The following is a 16,327-nucleotide window of genomic DNA, read 5'->3' on the forward strand; positions in this document are numbered from 1 at the left end:
AAAGTGTTGTGGTCGGGGAGGGATGAGCAACTGCTCTGCGTTTATGTCACAGAGGATGTAGATTCGCGATTCTGTAGTGTCACATCGTGCTATTCTGTTCTCCTTACTATTGGATGTCGTATGGCAATTGTACTGAGGGATAGGTAGGAAAGGCTTGGAAAAGCATTAAGGGAAAGCAGACCACAAAGGAAACCAGAGGCACTTCCTATCACTAGGACAATGATAGGATGATATATATATTACCATATTGTTAAATGTGGTTCACATCTTTGAGAAAAAAAATAGTGATGCTCCCATATCCACCACTCCTCCTCTTTTTTTGGGAAGAGAAGGAACAGGAGGAACAGTCGGTGGGTAGGAGGGGCATGTGGAATGTGAGGAACAGGCAGAGGACACAGTGTGTCTAGAGAGAGAGAGAGAAGACTTATACAGAGACAAAGAGACTCCAGCAAGAGGCTCCTGTTTGGGGTTTCTGATGCAAAACCAATTCATTTAAAATCTCCAGAACTAAAGTTGAAGGATTTTATTTATCAACGTATTTTATTTATCAAAATGATTTTATTTATCAATGCAATGTCCTTTTGTCTTTGAACTGCAAAAGGTTCCTCAGAGATCTTTCATGTAGACTAGAAATAGCTTCCAGGATCTATGAGTTATGCTTGGTGGGAAAGATGATGGGATCCATCAATGTTGGGATCTGCTAATGCCGTCTGTCCATGAGTTGGGGCAGGAGTCACCTGAGTAGTGCCATTCATGCTAAAGGCATATGACTCTCGTGTTATTAGGGAGATTCAGGGATGTTAAACCAGTTACCAAAAGCTCAGAGCTATTTAGTATTTTATCAACTTATCTAAAACACCCCTCTCCATTCCAAGTAAATGGTTCAGGACCCTAGGGAAAAGAATAAAGATGAAGAGGATTAACCATCCTGAAAATGAAAACTGTCTTCCTTTGAGGCATTTAGAATTAAAAATAAACCTTCCAAAAGCCTTCTATTAGACACTTTCTCAAAATTCCTAGGAGCTCTGACTGGCCCTCTCACAAAAGCCTGGGGCCCTTTTTGCCAATTTCAGAGGAGTTTCAAAGTCTCTAATAGCAAAGGCTGATTATTTCTCCCAGGGAAAAAGAAAATTTTTTAGTGCTTGGATGAAGAGATAAACAAGTAAGGAGAAATTTAAAAGTGCTATTTGTTTCAGGTTGGTGGTTATTTGAATTTAACTTAAGGACTTTTAAATGACAGCCCACCTACTATCATTTTTGAAAAATTCCTTTTACAGTAGTATATGGAATGAAAATCCAAGATGGGATTTGAACTTGGTTTTAACTAATCATGGTAGCAGGAGGTAGTCTCCGTTCCAGAATAAATTGCATATTACAGAAAATCCAAGTAAAAGACTTAAGTTCTTCAAGCTGTGGTGATATGCTTTGAGGAAACTTTGGTCTCCAAACTTTTTCTTGTCTGAAAAATGACTATTAAATATTCAGAAGCTCCTCATGAAAATATTAATATTCTGGGGTGATGTGCCACTTTGGATTCATCAGTAGTTAAGCCCAGAAGAAGGAAAAGCTAGTGATGAGGTGGAAGGAATTGTTAACAGTTATGGAATATGAGAAAAGAATGAAAGAAACAATTTTTGGAGACTAGTAGTTGAGGACTTCAGCAGGCCAAAGATGGACTTTGCTGTGTTAAGTCTATTCCTAACTCCAGAATGTTCCACAGATGATCCAATCACCACCATTAAGTAGTTGATGAAAACCAACCCCCATGGATAAACCCCCAAGACGCAATTGGAAAAGAGAAAGGGGGAAAGAATAAAGAAAAAACAATGTAAAAAGTGTAGGAGTGCTTTCTCTCTGAAATTTCTGAGAGAAGATGGGAGTTGAAAAATCTCAAATGAAATGTTGTCCCAATCTCACTTGACTAATTTTAGTTGTCTTGGTTCATGGCTATGATTCATGCCTAAAGCTGTGAATTGCTGAGGAGGAAGGAGGAAAAAAATTGACTTAAATGTCAAAGAAGTAGGAACATAAATATAGTTTTCTTTTATGGGGGAACTAGAATTCTAGGATATGGGTATCTTTTTTTTTCTCATGAGGGACCAAATGCTTCAAGTTTCTAGAAAAATAATGATCTCCAGTCAAAACATCATCAAGGAATAAAAGACAGAACTGAGTCATGTCATGTCTGATTTTTTTTGCCATCTTTCTCCTTGAGTATCTTCTTAAATATCTTTAAACTAGAAATCATTAATAACCATTATGTGGTTGAGTATTATGGAAGCTTAATATGTATACTGTATGATAAATGTAACTCAAAAGACAGGTGAGGGAAAAGTGAATGGAGATAACTGGAACTAAGAGAAATAATTCCAGGAGTGGGGTGGTTCGAGAGAAGGAACACGTGTATGACTGGTGGTCAGGTGTTCTCCTGCTTGCTATTGAAAGAGGACAATAGAAATGGTTTGATGAAACGCCATTCTAAGCAAAGAAAAATGTTTTTCAATTTACAAGGTGTTCTTAGTAAACTGGTTCCATTTTGAATTTCTGTATGTTGGCAGTTACTAACTCATATTCAGTTCCACGATTTTACTCTCTGAAGTAGCTGATCCTCTCATCTCTCAGTCTATCCACTGTCTGTGTGTTTGCCTCTTTCTGCTCTTAAAACCTTGGGAGTAAATTGTGCTGCTATGAACATTGATGTAGCAGTGTCCCTGTAGCATGCTCTTTTTAGGTCTTTAGGGAATAGACCGAGAAGGGGAATAGCTGGGTCAAATGGTGGTTCCATTCCCAGTTTTCCAAGAAATCTCCATACTGCTTTCCAAATTGGCTGCACCAATTTGCAGTCCCACCAGCAATGTACAAGTGTACCCTTTTCCCCACATCCTCGCTAGACGAATGGATAAAAAAAATGTGGCATTTATACACAATGGAGTATTACTCTGCATTAAAAAATGACAAAATCATAGAATTTGCAGGGAAATGGATGGCATTAGAGCAGATTATGCTAAGTGAAGCTAGCCAATCCCTAAAAAACAAATGCCAAATGTCTTCTTTGATATAAGGAGAGTAACTAAGAACAGAGTAGGGATGAAGAGCATGAGAAGAAGATTAACATTAAACTGGGATGAGAGGTGGGAGGGAAAGGGAGAGAGAAGGGTAATTGCATGGAAATGGAAGGAGACCCTCAGGGTTATACAAAATTACATACAAGAGGAAGTGAGGGGAAAGGGGAAAATAATACAAGGGGGAGAAATGAATGACAGTAGAGGGGGTAGAGAGAGAAGGGGGGGAGGGGAGGGGAGGGGGGATAGTAGAGGATAGGAAAGGCAGCAGAATACAACAGACACTAGTATGGCAATATGTAAATCAATGGATGTGTAACTGATGTGATTCTGCAATCTGTATACGGGGTAAAAACGGGAGTTCATAACCCACTTGAATCAAAGTGTGAAATATGATATATCAAGAACTATGTAATGTTTGAACAGCCAACAATAAAAAATTAAAAAAAAAACCTTGGGAGTAAAAGAAATATAGGATGGTTGTAAAAATATGATCTAGGACATTAGAGGAAGATGATATTGCACAGGAGGTGAATGAAAAAGGAAGAGTTCTAAGGGCTTCAGAGTGGATTCTTCACACCCCCAAAGCCATGAGGAGAGGAACCCCAAGACACTGTGGTGAATGATGATTTTGGCATCTGTCCTCAGCCTTCCTCAGAGCATTCTCCTTCATCTTTCTCATAGCTCTGCTCCTTTTGGTTCTCCTCAGACCTGTGTATTGCTGTGAGCAGCCGCCATCTACCTCATCACCCAGACCCTTAGGTGTCATTCAGCTAACATGCCCCGTGCTTCTCCACGCTAACATAACAGGACCCTCAGGAGGTGGCAGGGCCTCTGGAGGCTGCAGATGTAGTTTCATAAGAGGAAACTGAGACTTTAAAGGTCTAAATGATTTTCTGTTCATCTTATTTTCTCATTTGCATCTTCTAAAAGATGTCAACTAACACCATGGCTGTGTCTACCTTTTTTGTTTTGTTTTTTTATTCTCCTATTGAGAGCTATTTTAAAGTTCATAGAAGATATTTGTCAGAAGGGTCTTTGGATACCCTTATTTCATACTGCCTTGGCACACTGACTTTTGTTTTTAAACAATACCAGTTGTTCTCAGACTGAGTATATTTAATTTTCTGCTAGGTGTGTCACAGTGCAGTGAAGATTTGTTTTAATTTTTTGAATTCCATAATCAATTTACCTTGTATGCCCATGGTGTACCTTGAATTATGACCCCCAAGTGTCTGTAAATGTGACTTGCACTATAGTATTTGGAAATAGGACCTTTGCAGATGTAATCAAGTTTTGATGAAGTCATAAGAAGACTGCCATGTGAAGACACAGAAGGCAGAGTGCCACGCGACAACAGGACAGAGTCTAAAAGGTGGCAGCTTTCAGCCAAGGATTAACTGAGCTTTGCCTGCTATCCACCAGAATCCAGAAGAAACAGAGAAGGACTGTGCTGCACAGGTTTCAGGGGAGCCTGGCCCTGCTGACACCCTGAACCAGACTTCCAGCTGCTTGAACTGTGAAACAATAGGCTTCTATGGTTTAAGCTCCCCAGTTTTGGTGCCTTTCTATGATAGTCCTAGGAAACTAATGCACAAAGGCACAAAGGAAAGACAACTAGAATCGGAAGGAAAGAAAGAAGAGCTTCTTGTGGGTTGGTTTACTAATGTATTGACATTAATTTTTAATTAAAATAATCTGGAGTGATTCCATATGGCCCCTTGGACGAAAATCCATCAAGGAACTCCAGTTATTTTAAGTATGATATATTTTGCTATTTAAATACATTTTTTTCTCATAGACTTGTTCACTGTTTTTCTTTTATTAGAGCTTTATGGTTATACGTAGTAGTGGGTTCACTTCTGACAAATTCCTACATGCATAGAAATTGATTTCAGTTCATGATCTCCCTCCCCTTTCTTTTTCCTCTACTAGATTTCCTTTCACTCATCCATTAGTTTGTATTTGATTGGTTTGTCCACTGTTTTTCAATGCTCTTGATTAACCATCTGATTTGTTTTCCTTAACCCAATTTCTTTGGCTTTTTCTGTTTTATTTATTGTATATTTTAATTTTTCATTTTGTAACATAATGTAAATGAATGAGTAGTAACATGTATTTCATCAAATATGGAATCAAAGGCACTTCAGAAGTACTAATTATCTGTAATATATTTTTTGGGTCCAAATGGAATTATATCTCTAGATCCAAGGCTCTGACTTACTCTCTATAAATAACATTAAAATTTAAGTCAGGTCTTGTGTGAAATAATTTCCATAGTTTCTTTTGTAATGCTGTTCTCTGTTTACAAATAGCACAAATGAAGGTAAAGAATACTTATTCTTTAAATTATAAATTATAATATGTATAGATCATATTTTTTTTAAAAACAAAAACTACTTTTAAGGTCTTATGATTTTAATATGTATAGAGCTGCCAAACTTAACCATAAATATCCAGAAACACTTAATTGTCATCTCACCTAATACATCTCATCTAATTTTCAAGAATGAATACATAAACTTTGACAAACGACTCAACACACTTCTCTAAGACAACAGTCTCTATTACTCAGTTATCTAAAATATTCAAGTCTTTTAAGGAAGCATTCCCCTGCAATATTTTGTGGCTGAACAAATGCCTAATGGATCCTCTCTTTGGTCAGAAATCTTAATTTTTCCAGAAAGCATTCTAGGTTGTTTGGAACCCCTCTTGAGGGTGAGGGGTTCAGCTATGATCAACTGAGAGTGTAGCTGGGAGTGCCTGTCTTTGAACACACTGGGGCATAGGAGTCACATCCCATGTCAAAATCAACAGACCACCTCCTATATTACAGCACTCCATCCGCAGAGTTTTTTACTGCCCCACTTACTCTTGGAGACATAGGATCTGATCCGAGGTGGTAATGCAAAGCACTATCAAAAGCCCTGTGTTTGGACTACTTACTTGAGGGTGGTGAGTTCTGTGAGGGATGGCTGGGTCGCCTTGAGATAGCTTTCTCTTCGCGCAGCCACTTTGGGAGAAGGCTTGGGACTTGTGTCTGAGTCCCCACTGTCTTCATCCCCCATGGCCTTGATGTAGCTGCCACTTCGCATTCTTCGGCATGGAATTTCATCGTCCCTGCCTCGAGGGGTGTACCCCGTCCATTCATCTTGAGGAACCTAGTCAGATACAAAACACATAATTCACTATTTTAAAATCCATTTTTTTGTTTTGGTTTTCTTTCCTGCTTTTCATATGACCCCGGATATAGGTAATAGAGATAAATATCTAAAACGTTAGATAATAACCTTTCACTAACAGTGTTTTACTATGATAGATTTGACAATATTTGGAAGGCAGGCACATCCATGTCATAATCTTTAAAAAAAAGTCCTGGGCATTAGGAAAAGTTAAAACACTGGCTCTGATTCATTTACACTTCTCAGTTTTCTCACAGATAATAGCTGAGTCTAAGCAATTAGAAAGGAAAGCAGATTTATTTTTTTATTTTTTATTTTTGGTACTGGGGATTGAACTCAGGGGCACTTAATCACTGAGCCACATCCCCAGCCCTTTTTTGTATTTTATTTAGAGATAGGATCTCACTGAGTTGCTTAGTGCCTCTCATTTGCTGAGGCTGGCTTTGAACTCATGATCCCCTTCCTCGGCCTCCTGAACTGCTGGGATTTCAGGCGTTCACCACCACACCTGGCAGAAAAGCAGTTTTATTTGAGCTTTTCAATGACTTGTTTTCAATTGCCATTTAAGGTTCAAGAATGTTTTCTGATTTATCTACACCTTCCCTGAACCTTCCATCTTTACCATCTCATATCCTGTCTCTCTTCTTCCTAACTAGTTGTCTATACCAACTGCATTTACTTTCTAACCATCTCTTCTTTCTGAACTCCTCTTCAGTTTGGATTCAGCCTTTATAGATCTGAGAAAAGCACTCTTCGAAGGTTTCTAATGAAATTCTTGTGAAAACTAATGGCATATTAGTGTGCACACACACCACACTCGAGGACATTTGTTCTGTTGGAATTTGATTGCTCTGCTTACCTGGGATTGTTACTACTTATCCGAATCATTCTTTTCCTCTTGCTTTGTTGGATCCTGCTCTAAGACCATAATTGTGGAGACCACCCAAGAGAGTGCTCTCAGGGTAACACACTGTGTCTTCTTTCTACAATCATTTCTTTCAAGTTGAACATGGCATTATACTACATTTTAGAAGACTTCTTTATGATAGTCTTTTTAATTCCTCTTACATTTTCCATCTCAATGTGAACTTAACCTAGTTCCCGTTGAATCTCATTCATTCTCCATTTGATGAAAGAAATGCATGGTGACACTTCTCATCCATCAAATGGTGATAAATTACAACACAGGGCACACACATGAAACTCAAAAGAGAACAGAAGAGGGAGCAGGCCGGTTCAACCCTCAGCAGGTTTATAACAGAGATGGGAAGAAAAAGTATACGTAAATTTGGGAAAAGTTCCAAATCAACATGTTAGCAAGTTGAAGATACATTGCCACAAATGGAATATGTATCAAAGAGACATTTGAAACAGGAGTTAGCCGTGGTGCCGGGGGGAAGGAGTACCCAAGTTTGCCAACTGGCCAGGTGGACAATGAGAAGGTAAAATGGCACTTAATATTTTGATGCTATTTACTGGTTACCCACTAAAAAGACACAGTGTTTCATGGTAACATTTAACTATGCTAAGAAATTTTTTTATAGGAATTTATTTCATTGATACAACATCCTGTGCATTTTTTCTGTATTTCTCAGATGAAAAGCAGGAGCTCAGAAAGCTGAAGGAACTTGCCCAATGACACACAGCTGGTCAACGGAAGCACTGGGATTCAATGTCTTTTGGTTTAATTTCCACAAATCAGAATCTAATAAGTTTTATGATTAAGGAGTGAATCTGAAATCTAAGAGGTTAAGAAAAAGTGTCCACAATGGCAAATACATATGACATATTTCTAAATATGACAGAGTCTCTGGGGTGAGAATAGATGGGCCACTAAAGGAAAAGCACTATTATTTTCTCCTTAAATTATCAAGATAGCTCTATAATTTGGAATTTTGTATCAAGAGGCACCAGATTGAATGCATGGAACAACTCACGAACTTGGAAACAGCAGTTCGTAGTTCTTACTCTGACAGGTACTTAACAGAGTTGAAACTTGGCTGTGCAATGTGTTTATTTAACAAATTATTATGTTGTGCTTCCTGTTTACAGACATTGTTTGAAATGTTTTATATGAACTCACTTGATCCATGCACCTGAGGGATAAGGTGATGATGATGATGATGATGATGATGATTTTGGTACCAGGAATTGAACTTAGAGGCACTTGACCACTGAGCCACATCCCCAGCCCTATTTTGTATTTGTATTAGAGACAGGGTCTCACTGAGTTTCTTAGTGTCTCACTCTCGCTGAGGCTGGCTTTGAACTCTTGATCCTCCTGCCTCAGCCTCCGGAGCCACTGGGATCACAGGTATGCGCCATTGTGCCCAGCTCATTCTGCAAGTAAGGAATCCAAGGTTATGGAACCTGCCCCAAATTACAACTCTGAAGGGACAGTTTCAGTGCTGCAGCTCCTGGGGTCCTGCCATTGACTGGTATTTGATGCAGCCTCTCCTTCTAGACTGTGGTTTGTGGTGCCCACAGAACTGAACAGTTCCAAGTTCTTGACTACGTGATCCATTATTATTTGATGCAGTTGCCATTTATTACTTATGTTAGTAGCAATGTAGAGTTTTTACTTTTCAGCTAAAAAGCATCAAAATCACCACAGCAACAAGGTTGTTTTTAGGAAATTTTAAATGTTGAGAACAGTCTTGTTTTCCTTCAATTGACGAGTGACTCATTGCACAGATACGATCATGTTCAGAACCTAATTATTGACTAAGCAATTCCATTTAAAAAGTCAACTTGGTACAGCTTGGGTCATTAGATAAGGCAGCCAGTCCCTGTCATTCCTCAGTACCAATGCAAAGTTCACAAGCATTGCTCTCAGAGACTGATGACACACTGATTACTAATATTGCTTATAGAAGAAAAACATGGCAAATTTCTATTTAGGTGCTTTTCAAAGTTGGTTTATGGTAGAAACTTTGGGGGGGGGTTACTAGAAACAGTCTGTAATTGTTGCTAAGGGAACCAGTTGAGAATCACTTAATCTGTATACCTCTCAATTAAACATTTATTTCAAATGACAGCAGCTAAGTACAAAAGCTACTTCCATCAGAGTAGAATACAAATACTCGTATATTATTCACCTCCCTAACAACAAGTAAAAATTAATACAGAAATCAGTTCTAGGAAAAATGGAAATGACACAGAAAATCCAGACCTTGGAGAAGAGAAACACTTGCTAATCCATAAGGATTTGTAAAATTGCTATAAAGGAGCTGGTTTTTATTTTTAGTCAACCTCCAAAGCAAGAGACAGACATTGCTTAGGTACCCAGTTTTAGAAGACAATGTACCATTTTGTAAAGTTTAAATGTACCATTTTCAAAGTTTAAAATGCTACCCTCTTTGGATGGTTGAGAAAGGTCATTCCGTGGCTGCAGCTGCTGTGATAGAGTCAGAGGTTGCTGTGACTTTCCACTTAAGCAGCACAGAGAAATCTAAAGAGAAGGTCGCCTTTGCAGCTGCCTGTGAAAGGCATCATTGTTACCTGTGATGGTGTTTAGGGGACTGACGTCTTGATAAGAAAGGGAAGCTGAAAGAGAAAAGGGACCAGGAGCTTGCTGGTATCAGGCTAGAGGGATATCCTGTTTGCTGGAACCATCTTAGGAGGTAGAAATCAGTTCTAGAAAATCAGTTCTAGGAGGTAGTTGGGCTTGATAAACAATAAATAAGCATTACAGGTTAAATTTTACAATAGCTATAGATTAGGAAAAAAAGGGGGGCGTATTTACATTTTAGTGTTTAAGTGCTAACACTGAAATAAAGAGCTTTATTTTTGATAAAATAAGGAGTAGTGAGCATTCTCTATTTCAGGTACAGCCATTCCATAACTGAAATTATGTGGCATCATTCCGAAGTCCTAAGACTGCCCCTGACCAAGAAATGACCATGATGCAGGGCTAACATCCTCTAATTCCAGGATGAAGATGCTTTCTTCATTGAAATAGCATCATGGCCCTGAATGGTGGGTCATTTGAATACAGTATTCCATCACAGAACAGAGGAAATACATTCTTACTCTGCTAAAGTCTGCCTTCCTGCCTTCCTCCCTTATTCCTTTACTTCTGTCAAGTGTTTTTGGTCGCTTACTTGCCACAGTGAACAATGCACATGTTGATTCCATTCAGCGGAACTTACATTCTAGGAGAGCTGGAAGAGGTAGGTAATGGACGAGCACAGCAATAAATGAACTGGATAATTTCAGAAAGTGTAAACGCTACGAGGAAGATAAGATGGGGCGATGCATGGGGCAATGCATGCTTTAACTTGCTCTTCAGAGAAGCTGACCTGAAGAGGTGACATGGGAGAGGAGATCTGATGACCAAAGGAGCCAGCCTTGGGAAGATCTGGGAGCAGAGCTTCTAGGCAGAAGGCTCAGCCAGTGCAAAGTCTCTAGAATAAGAATGAACTTGGAGTAACCAAAGTCTAACAATGAAAACGTCAGCCCCACCAGAGAGCACTGAGAAAGAGGGAAGTGACAGGAGGAGATACAAGGGACGAGGTCACATAGCATCTTGCAAGCTCATCTCCCATTGTCCTTCACAGCTGATCTCAGTTCTCTCAAAGCTCTCTCCATTGTAGCCTAAATTTATCTGCTTTATAAAATCTACAGCATGTACTATCTACTTAAAGGGTCAGCAAACTATAGCTTGCAGACTCCATCTGGCCCACCGTTTTTATAAATAAAGTTTTATCGCTACACAGCCATGGTCTGTCAGGATTTGTTGTTTGTGGCTAGTTTTAAGCCTCAGGGCAGAGTTGTGTGGTAGTGTGGGGGAATGTATAGCTCATAAAACAAAAGTTTAGCAGCCTCTAATCCACATAATCATATGCATACTTATTTGCATAATCACTAAAGGGTTGTTTTATACACATTACTGGTTCTTTGAGTCCTTGTTTTCTCTCCCCAACTACTCCTCAAGCTCACTGAAATTGGGAGAAGCAGTGTTGCTGAAAGGCTGGGGGGTGGGCTTTGCAATTACACTGCCCAGGTTTGAATTCCTGCTGGGCCAGTTACTTCCTTGGGCAAGTTAATTAATTTCTCTGTGCCTCATTTTCCTATCCTAAAGGATTATGTGTGGAATAAATGAGGTAATGCCCATAAGCACACAGGAAGTGCTTTTTAAGAAAGTTCTGTTTTATGGGATTTCTCCAGTTCTCCTGGCATGTACCCATCTTACTGAGCACACAGATGTTCCTTAATGATAGATGATTTTTGTCTTTTCGAAAAGATTCTGAGGCCTACTAACACTGTTTTTGGTAAAATAGGGGTAGAAATAGCTGAAATTTATTAAGCAAAGCTTAAGTTCCAATGGACTGTCTACTCCCACTACTGAGCTAGAGTTCCCCATCAGGGAGCATTTTACAGCTCTCTGTCCTGGGGACTCTGATTTACTCTGGACTGGAAGGGGAGCCTGTAGCTCTTGGGATACCAGGGCCACACCAGCTTACTTGGCTTCCCAGGGATCAACCTCAAAGGCTTCAGTTTGGTTCCCAGAAATCTTAGGGACAAAGAAACCTCTGTGGGAACTAGTTTTGTATTTGGAGAAGACTTTAAGGAAGTCTTGTCCAAGATCCATGCACTGTATGTGACCTTGGGTGTATTACTAACCCAAGATCACGCTAGTTACTGAATCAAAATCTGTGAGATGGAATGAAAACAGATGTATAATGAACAAAGATAATGTGTGTGAACACAGTTTGTGAACCTCAAAGCACCTTAAAATTGTGGAGAGAAAGGTTGGAAACATCTCTCTTCATGATTACTTTTTAAGTATGGCCAGCCAAAAATACCTTGCTGATGAAAAAGTAACTGACATCCTCTATTTATTAGATATTCTAGTATAAGAATATAAATGCAAGTAGACTTTACAGGTCATAATATACAAATTTAATTCAGACATTTCTTCTATGGTAAGAATGTAGCTGATTGATATTGGCCACACTGGATTATTACATTGCATACATGCATGAACATGTAATAACAAATTCCATCATTATATGCAAGTATAGTGGATCAATAAAAATGTGGAACAAAAGAACAAAGCTAAATTGGTTGGTGGGCATAGAAAGGTATTTGTCTGTCTTCTGGGTCCTTTGGAAGTGGACTCTATTTTGGTCCTGACCTTTTTTTCCCCTTTAGGTTTCTCCAAGATTAGTTGAAAGAAGATCACACCAGTTAAAGGTAAAATAATATATTTTACAGAATCTAAGGCACCAATGCAAACCCCTCAATATTCTTTGGTGACACTCAGAAGAAAAGAAATACCATTGAGTAAATCTGATGATCCAGAGAATAAATGATGCATCTCAATTATCTGAGATGCTAAAATGTGAAAAATATGGGTCTTAGAGCCAGTTGAAAATTCTTTATGTTTGAAAATCAGAACAAGAAACAGGATGGGCTGGGGATGTAGCTCATGGGAGAGCACTTGCCTAGCATGTGTGAGGCACTGGGTTTGATCTTCAGCGCCACATAAAAATAAACAAATAAAATAAAGATATTGTGTCCATCTATGACTAAAAAAGATTTTTAAAAAGGTGTATTTTGGGTTAGTAATTATAGAACTTAATGTTCATATTTATTAGTGATCAAATTAATATTAATAACCAGCATGAATCTATTGTATGAACATGTAATAACAAACTCCACCATTATGTGCAAGTATAAAAAACATGTTCATATAATGTCTCATGATCCTTACAGCTATTTTGAAAGACAGGGAGAATAGTATTATACTATTATAATTATGCTATTATAATAATATAATATATTACACTTAAATAAAGAAACTGAGGTCCAGAGAATTCAGTAGCTAGTGTGGCATAGCACCACTGTGCCCAAGCTGGGTGTGCTCTTCACAGACCAGAAATCTTTTCCCTTCTCATATTTGTATATGTCTTTTGCATAACAATTATTTTATGACAATCTCCAGAATACCAATTTCAGATAAGAGAACACATTCATAGGGTTTTTAGATCTGTCTGGAAGAAAAGTAAATTAATAAACAAATAATGGGTTACATGCCTTGAAATAAAAATGAGAAGAGCTAAGATATTAGAGATGGGAAGGCATAGTTATAAGACCCTCTCCCCAAGCACAAGTAGCTTGAGCACCCCGCTGTGGCTGGACTGCCATTATTGACGTGCAACTGACCAGTAGATGTGCTCAGACATTCTGGGTCAGTAATGGTCTAATGGCTGAGAGATGAAGCCATGTGCGTGAGACTCCTTGAGAGTGGATTATCTCAGGATGGGAAATTGGAAGGTGAGGTTTGGAGGAATGAAAATGTGTGAGATTTTGGGAAATCTGAGAGCCACAAAAGGAATGGAGACACTTAGAAAGCCAGAGAGCTGAAATGGAGCACGTGTCCTGAAAATACACCAGGGCTGGCCAGCGCAATTCTGCATTGCATAGATGTGGAAGGGAAACGGAGGAGGCTGATACCGAGTGGCGTGTAAGGCAAGGTTCCATTTCATCAGGAACCAAAGAAGCCTGGAGAAATAACTCAGGCATCTGACTGATTAGGAAAAAAGACAGCCAAGAAGATTAGTGATTAAAATGGTATCAATTATAGGTATATATTTGCAAGGCAACCACTCAGCTGCTGTTGATGGCCTCCTAAAGGATAGGGTATTTCAGTGAAAGCAAACAGGTAAGGGCTGGGGTGGATGGAGCTCAATGGTCGAGTGCTTGCCTGGCTTGGGCAAGGCCCTGGGTTCCAGGCCCAATACTGCCAAAAAAAAAAAAAAGCCAGCAAACAGTTAAGTGAGGGTGCTTGACCCTTCCTGAGTTTGATGAATCAATAGGAGGAAAAAAAAAAAAAGAACAAACCCTGCATTTAAGAAAGAAGAGGTGGGGTCTTGGCATTATGGCATAGTCTCACAACTATGGAATAACCTCAGAAGACTGGGAGAAATACTTGTCACACTTATTTTAATCTTTTCAGCCGTCTTATAAAATAGGCATTCCTGTTTCCATTTTACTGCTGCAGAACTAGACTCAAAAAGGTAAAAATCACTTGCCCAAGGTCATAATAACTAGCAGGAGTGCCCTCGGTCTGGCACCAAAGTTTTTAAAACTATCCCCCTGTTTCTGATGAATCCATTGGTGATGACTGAGTGAATGAACAAACTTATAAAAGGGAAAAGAAAAAGAAGGAATAGAGTACATGCTCCTGCATAACTGTACATCGAAAAAAAAATAGAGTGTAACTATTAAAATAAGCGTAAACATCACCTTGACACTAATTGGCTAGCACTGCTCAAGAGGGTTTAAAATAATGAATTCTTAAAATAACTGGGAAGTGAAATAGCACGTGTTTCAGTTTCGTGGTGCCCTTGCCAGCTGTTGGCAGCATAGCTGCTGGAACAAAATCGGACAGTTTGGGGGAAATCAGAAAACCTGCAGGACAGCCACAACTTTCAGGCCAAGTATCCCTACAACGCAGCAGCATGTATGAGAAGGCTTCGCTGTGGAGTTCACGTTCCCGCCTCCAGCTGTTTCCAGAGGTGGCTGTAATGTGTGGGGGCTTCTAAGCACTTTTAGTGGGCTCTCAGATTCCCTACTCACTCGGCTCCTTTGCATCTTCTTTGCAGCTGGGAGAACTGCTTTTCTCCTCCACACAGCTTTCACCTTGACAAATGCGACTTGGCTTAAGTGTCCCTGTAGCCTTTTGAGCTTGCTCTTCTCATAGCAAAAGCAGGGGAAAAAAAAAAAGCAGGAATAGGAAGATTACAATAATGTGACAGGCAGATCTGAGGCATGATTGTTGTTTCGCAGACAGGAGCAGATCTCCCTGGCAACCATCCTTCCTAACTCCCCTGGAAGCCCAAAGCTGGTACAAAACTTAATGTGTTTGAGATTGCTTAGAGTTCCCTTTTAAGGACAAAAGTAAATACCTACCTCTTTTAGAGTAGGGTTTATACACTTTGCCAAAGCTCCCTCTCCGTAGTGTTTTTTTTTTTTAATGCTCTTGAAAGAATAGAATTTAGTAAACAGCAACATGAAAGGGTGATTTGCTCATTATGCAAACCACCCCTATGGGGTTATTCTCACTCACGAAATTTATACAGATCTACAGAGTACCCGGTACCATAGCAGTTTCTGGGTAAATACAGCAAAAGCATTTTATAAAACACAATCTCTGGTTTCCAAGGAATTTGTGAGTCTTAAGTGGATCAGTAAATTTGGAGAATGATGAAGGAAAAGAGTACAAGAGTTTTAAAGCTGCTCAACCTGATCTGAGTATTAAATCTCAGGAGTTAGGAATTACCTATTGGGCTTGGAGTTTGTTCCCCTATGTCCTCTGCACTGGGGGTGCATCTGTTCTTTGGGAGTGAAATGTGTATTAGGTGCCTAAGGGCCACTGAGAACTGGTGCTGGAGGAGCCTCACAGGGAGTCCTCCAAGGGAGGGGAGGCTTCCGCTGGCCTTGGAGGCTGGTAGAAAATGCCATTGACATTGAAGGAGGCACCGTCTCTTGGGAAGATGCCTTTGTGGCAACATAAATGGTAACCAAGTCACTAGACTCCTGCAGAATGTAGGGCCAGGAGGAGAAAGGAATTTTTATTCATTGTCCACCTTATATTTTGACTATCATGGGTACCCCTGTGTTTTCCCACTGGATTCCACACTGGCTCTTGGAGTCACATTGGGGAAACTTTCCCTCCTTACTTGAGGCTGTTTCAGGAGAGACACAGGAGCCAATCAGCATGTAAGTTGCCCAAGCTTCATTCACGGCTTCCCTGCATTGCCCCAGATCTCTGTGTGTGATCTAAGCCTGTTCAATCTACAAGGATCTTGGGACCTTTGCTTGGAAAGGTGGACAAAGATAAAGAAGGTAGCCTGGGGTCCTGCAGGCAGCCATTTGATAATTGCTAATACACAAACATTATTTTACCTACTACCACAATACTATGTTGCTACCAATTCCACTGAGAGTGGGATTAAATAACATGCACTAAATGCTACCGTTAGTATGGGATGGCCAGAACTGAAAGACAGGTTCGTCTCACTTGAATTTCTGTGCTCTTCATCATAGCATGCTGGTGTCTATAAGAGTTTCAAA

At 39.6% G+C, this 16,327-nt stretch overlaps 1 protein-coding gene across 15 annotated transcripts in view; it reads right to left on the reverse strand.

Annotated features, from left to right (window-relative positions):
• The window catches only part of Dlgap1 (DLG associated protein 1), a 912,507-nt gene that overhangs the window by 294,818 nt on the left and 601,362 nt on the right, over positions 1 to 16,327 (reverse strand). For all 15 annotated transcript variants that reach the window (XM_058586411.1, XM_058586410.1, XM_058586409.1 and 12 more), the window contains one exon: positions 6,009 to 6,223. In XM_058586411.1, coding sequence (XP_058442394.1) covers positions 6,009 to 6,223 — 215 coding nt within the window. The remainder of the gene's footprint in view (positions 1 to 6,008; positions 6,224 to 16,327) is intronic.

The sequence above is a fragment of the Marmota monax genome, unplaced genomic scaffold (assembly GCF_021218885.2).
Source record: "Marmota monax isolate L192 unplaced genomic scaffold, Marmota_monax_Labrador192_F-V1.1 WCK01_AAM20220418_F8-fsc00103, whole genome shotgun sequence".
In the NCBI taxonomy this organism is placed as follows: domain Eukaryota; kingdom Metazoa; phylum Chordata; class Mammalia; order Rodentia; family Sciuridae; genus Marmota; species Marmota monax.